At 49.7% G+C, this 4,510-nt stretch overlaps 1 protein-coding gene across 2 annotated transcripts; it reads right to left on the bottom strand.

Annotated features, from left to right (window-relative positions):
• cited1 (Cbp/p300-interacting transactivator, with Glu/Asp-rich carboxy-terminal domain, 1) lies at positions 1-4,510 on the bottom strand. Of its 2 annotated transcripts, none has more exons than XM_029138176.3 (2): positions 3,776-4,510; positions 1-1,372 (listed from the first exon to the last, which is right to left on the bottom strand). In XM_029138176.3, exons 1-2 carry the CDS (start codon positions 3,779-3,781, stop codon positions 785-787), a joined length of 594 nt encoding a protein of 197 aa, XP_028994009.1. In that variant the 5' UTR covers positions 3,782-4,510; the 3' UTR covers positions 1-784. The 2 variants fall into 2 exon arrangements, with proteins under 2 accessions (XP_028994009.1, XP_028994000.1); XM_029138167.3 differs by lacking the exon at positions 3,776-4,510 and adding an exon at positions 3,595-3,769.

The raw sequence follows: 4,510 nt of genomic DNA, 5'->3' as shown, positions 1-4,510 counted from the left end.
CCGGTGGCTTGTAGATTTATTGGTTCTTCCTTTCACACTGACCAAACCCTGTAAGTTGAATGTATGGAAGTGCTGTCTAGGATCTTTGACACTGTACAATATAGGTCAATAAACAAAGCATGTCTGTTATTAACAAAAAGGCCACAATGCTTTGGATTCAGGTCTCATGCTCTGAACCATTACAGACGTGCTGCAGACGCTCTCAGTCCAAGAGTCCTGTCTTAAATAACATGTTCTATGAATAGCTACATTCAAACAAAGAGTAAAAAGTAGATTGAGACAAACATTTAAGACCGTCACGAGGCCAAAGTGTCTTTCACAAGGAAAAAATAATCTCTAATATTATCCTTTAGCAAAATAAGACACTGTATTTGTCCTCAGCAAATGATTCGTAAAGATGTGTTTCTTATTTTCAAGCGCATCGTCCGGAAACGGTGGCACTTTAAAAAGACTGGGATGTCGTGATGACTGAGTGCAGACAGGCTTCTGTTTGCTTCTTTAAGAAAAGGGAGAGTATAAACGGAGTATTCCCATCCATCTTTTTCAACCATCAGGTGTTTCGTAGACAAAATGAATAAAATGATGCTGTTCATATTCCTCCATTTCAAAAACATCGAGAGCAGGTTGTCTTTTAGGCCGTTCGTCTGTATAGAGAGTATGAAATCAAAGCTCTTTAGAGCTCAGCCATCTTTCTGGTTCCTCGTTCATCGATCCAGACCGGGAGGATGTGAAGCACAGCAGGGGACACAGAGTCTCTGGTTCTGTCAGTCTATTGTGCTGCAGGTCAGCATCCAGCAGGCACGTCTGACATGAAATCAAACTCATTCTGGCCCAGCCACAGCTCGGGGAGCTCGTTGGCCCGGTCCAAGCCCAGCTCCACCACCAGCGACATCAGAACCTCTTCATCCACGGGGTCAAAGTCGATAATTCCACCTGCTCCGGCAGCTTGGCTCCCCATGCCGATGCCCACACCCATCCCGCCCCCCCCCAGACCCCCCGACGGCCCCAGCAGCGGGCTTCCGCCGCCCAGAGGCGAGGGCCCGAAGCCTCTCTGGGCTCCGCCCGGCGCCGGGTGTCCGGCGGACGCGCCGGTGAGGTTCTGGTAGTGCGAGTTGAGCTTCTGCAGCTGCATGCTGGCGATGAGGTGAGGCCCCGTCTGCAGGCAGAAGGGCTGAGGTTTGGTCAGCGGCGCCGACGACAGCGTCAACCCGGGGGAAGGCGTGGGGCCAGCGGACGGGGAGAAGGGCACAGCGGCGGTCTTGGAGGAAGGATAGTGGAGCAGGGACGTGAGAGGAGACGAGGAGGAGAGGTCCTTCATCGCGTGGGCGTGGCCAGGGAACAGCAGTGAGGTCATCACCAGGTGACGTAGAGCCTGCAGGAAGAAGACGGGAAAAAGTTACAGCAAAGCGCTAGCTGTCTATGCTAGGCTACGCTAATTGCTACTTTTAGGTTTCTCTCTCCCGTTTTAAGTCTTATACAATACAATCCTTTTTCATTAATTTGAACAAATGTTTGAGAAATTAGTCCTGGTTCTGCAGAAACACACTCCTAAAGACTTTAAAAGCAGATTAGCGGGCTGTGTGGTGCGTCTGTTGACTGAAAGAAAGATGACAAATAACTTAAGCAGTTGTTTAATAGCTTTTCCTGACAAATGTGCGGTTGCTTCAGACCACGACAACAAAGGCGTTGTTGACTTAAAAGCAGCTTTACTCATGTTCTTATGACCTGGTAAATCACTGGAGTCAGATCTGTCTGGGAAACGCACGGGCAGTCGACCCCGGTGCCCAAAGACCCGCGTGACTCTCTGAGTGTGTGTGTGTGTGTGTGTGTGTGTGTGTGTGTGTGTGTGTGTGTCTGCTTTTCCTCCCGACCTACTGAGCAGCAAATTAAGCATGAAAAGGCCGCGGGGAGAAAACCTGCGGGTACCAGAGGGTTAGTGAGTGTTTATAGACCTGCGTCAGGGTGTGTGTGCAGCGCCTTTAAAGACTGATCGGGTCACATGGTTCAGTAAATACATACGAGCAGGAGTGTGTTGTCTAAAGTGACACAGAGTGCCAAAATGCCATTGAGATGTGTGTGTGTGTGTGTGTGTGTGTGTGTGTCCTTCAGACTCGTGTTAAAATCCTTGAGCTGGTTTTTGTTGCATGGCTCATGCTTCAACACACACACATCATACAGCTGTTCTGTGTGAAGGTCACCCCCCCCCCCCCCCCCCCCCCCCCCCCCCCCCACACACACACACCCAACTATCGTATCTTCTAAGTCTTTGAATTAGTGTCAAAAAATGACCACTTGCCAAACTCATCTCCGAAATGTGAGGACAGAAAAGACAAGAAAACACTCCTGGTCCTCACAAAGATGGATGCACACGCATAGAAACACACGCTGACCCCCCCCACCACCACCACCACCACCACCACCACTTGCAGCATCGGCTCCCATTTAGCCTGAACATAATTGCTACAGGCAGGCATGCAGCTGCACTCCACTGATATCATTAACACACGTCCAGAGATACCAAACAGCTGTCGGTGGCATGTCCCTGCGTTTGTGTTCATTATTCACTGGCTGATTACTGTCAGGGTCCGGCTGCACATGGTGCCTCTGCTCCAGGACACACAAACACAAAACACCACATGGAGCCTCCGTCCGCGCATTCTTCTCTCAGACGCTGCAGCTTTGCATGTTTTTCCATTCACTTTGACAGCGTGTTACTCATCTTGAAGGTGTGTTACACCACCAGCGGACTGGAAATCGGCCCCACTGACAAATTATTGTCATTACCGAGCCCGAATGCAAACAATCCGTCACCATCGCAGCTCGTCTATCACGAACCGAAGCGTCCATGTGATCCCAAGCGTTGCATCAAACCCAGTCATTGTTTTCATTTTGGTTCGTTAACACGGAGACTCAACATTACTTGGTCCCCGTAGTTCAATGAAATGTTCCAGTCGTGACTTTCAGACTTAAATTCCACTGAATTTGAGATTTAAACATCCTCAGGAGACCAGCCGCCTGAGAGGCGGTGAGAGGGTGGGTGTTTTGCTGCTGCTGGTCTGGAGGATGGACCGGACTCAAACGCGTCCGGCCCGTTTGCTGGCAGGGCAGGATGCTGTGGAGCGCTGGAGCCGGGCCAGTGTTTTTTCCTGTTCACAGCTGACCTGACTCATTGTGCTCCTCCACCACTTTTATGACGGCCCTGGCCCGGTTCCCCTCTCAAGGCTTTCATTAGCAGTCTAGGCTGCTGTCTTGGTCGCACGCTGGTCTGCGTTTATTGTAATTCGAAGTAAAAGTCGGCCCTCGTTGCCAGACTGGTTAAAAACAGCGTCAGGGCAAACGCCACTAGTTATTTACCTATTGTTAGAAATGTGTGCAAACAGGCCACAGTTGATCTGAGAGCAAAGGCAAATACATCTGTTTTTCTCAATGCAGCTAATCTCTACATGTGAAAAATAATATGTAAACCAAACAAATAAATACATTTGTTGTTGTTTCAGTAATAGGAGGGATCAGCCTGTACCTGTCCAGGTGTCCTCATATTTACTGAGCCCAAGCACAGATTAGTGTGTGCTAATACGATGGATGCAGATGTACCTCATTCACTACACCTGCCTTGGTGTCAGACTCCTGCTCCGTCTCTACGTTCACGTCTGAACCTTTACTTCCGATGACTGTCCTTGAAACGTGGGCAGAGCCCTTGTTCTTACTGCAAAACCTCGTGTCAACGAACTGAAAAGTATCCATCAATCACAGCAGCCGCCCGAAACCCACGCACCTCCATCCGTTTACTGCCTTTCTCTGTTTTTGTCTTCTTACACAAAGTCCTACACGGTGTCACGCAATAGAAGCACGCGTCACGTCATCTTTAAAGTCGTCGATTTGTCCCCAAATAGGAAACAACAAGACGCAGCCACGGTAGAACATCCTACAGATGCGGCTCTGGATCGCGTCGCCATAACAACGTAGAAACGGCCCTTTATAATAAGACTAACAGAGCAACACTTGACGTGTCAATAGGCACGCGGGGGTTTCAATTACACAGTTAAAGCGTGATGAGTAAACTGAAACGTCAGTGTGCTCACGCGCCTCGGACGCGCGCGCACGCGCCACATACCGTATGCTTTCCCCGCGCGGCGCGTTCACGTCTACTTTTAATTGCCTCATCATCGACACCGCGCAATGATAGGATGCAGCGTTCAGCTCGAGTCGCAGGCTGCAGCGCTGCAAAAGTTAACAACTGTATTAATGCGAGATGAGAAAAGTCGCATCCCAGAAATGAAAGAAACGTGCAAAATCTAAACTAATCTGATCTAATGTTTATCCACGTCTGTGCGTTTGAACCGAACGGAAAGCGCTTCTCCAGCGCCGCTGCTTCAGCTGGAGGCGGAAAACGCTTGACCTCATTTAAAATGTTACATAAACACAGAAGCGACCGAGAGAAAAACTTCCACCAGACGCGTTTCCAGCGAAGCCACACGCTGACAGCTGCGCTGAGGCGGGTTGGAACTCG

Source organism: Betta splendens, chromosome 2, assembly GCF_900634795.4.
Source record: "Betta splendens chromosome 2, fBetSpl5.4, whole genome shotgun sequence".
NCBI lineage: Eukaryota > Metazoa > Chordata > Actinopteri > Anabantiformes > Osphronemidae > Betta > Betta splendens.
Note: the sequence above shows the minus strand (reverse complement) of the source record. Positions and strands in the feature narration are given on the sequence as shown.

Bases quoted from the DNA above. Each gene is read 5' to 3' on its own strand.
- cited1 (XM_029138167.3), bottom strand. From the start codon at position 3,744: ATGGATACTTTTCAGTTCGTTGACACGAGGTTTTGCAGTAAGAACAAG. The intron at 1,373-3,594 runs GTACATCTGCAT...TTCTTCCTGCAG, and splicing joins AGGCAGGTGTAGTGAATGAG to GCTCTACGTCACCTGGTGAT.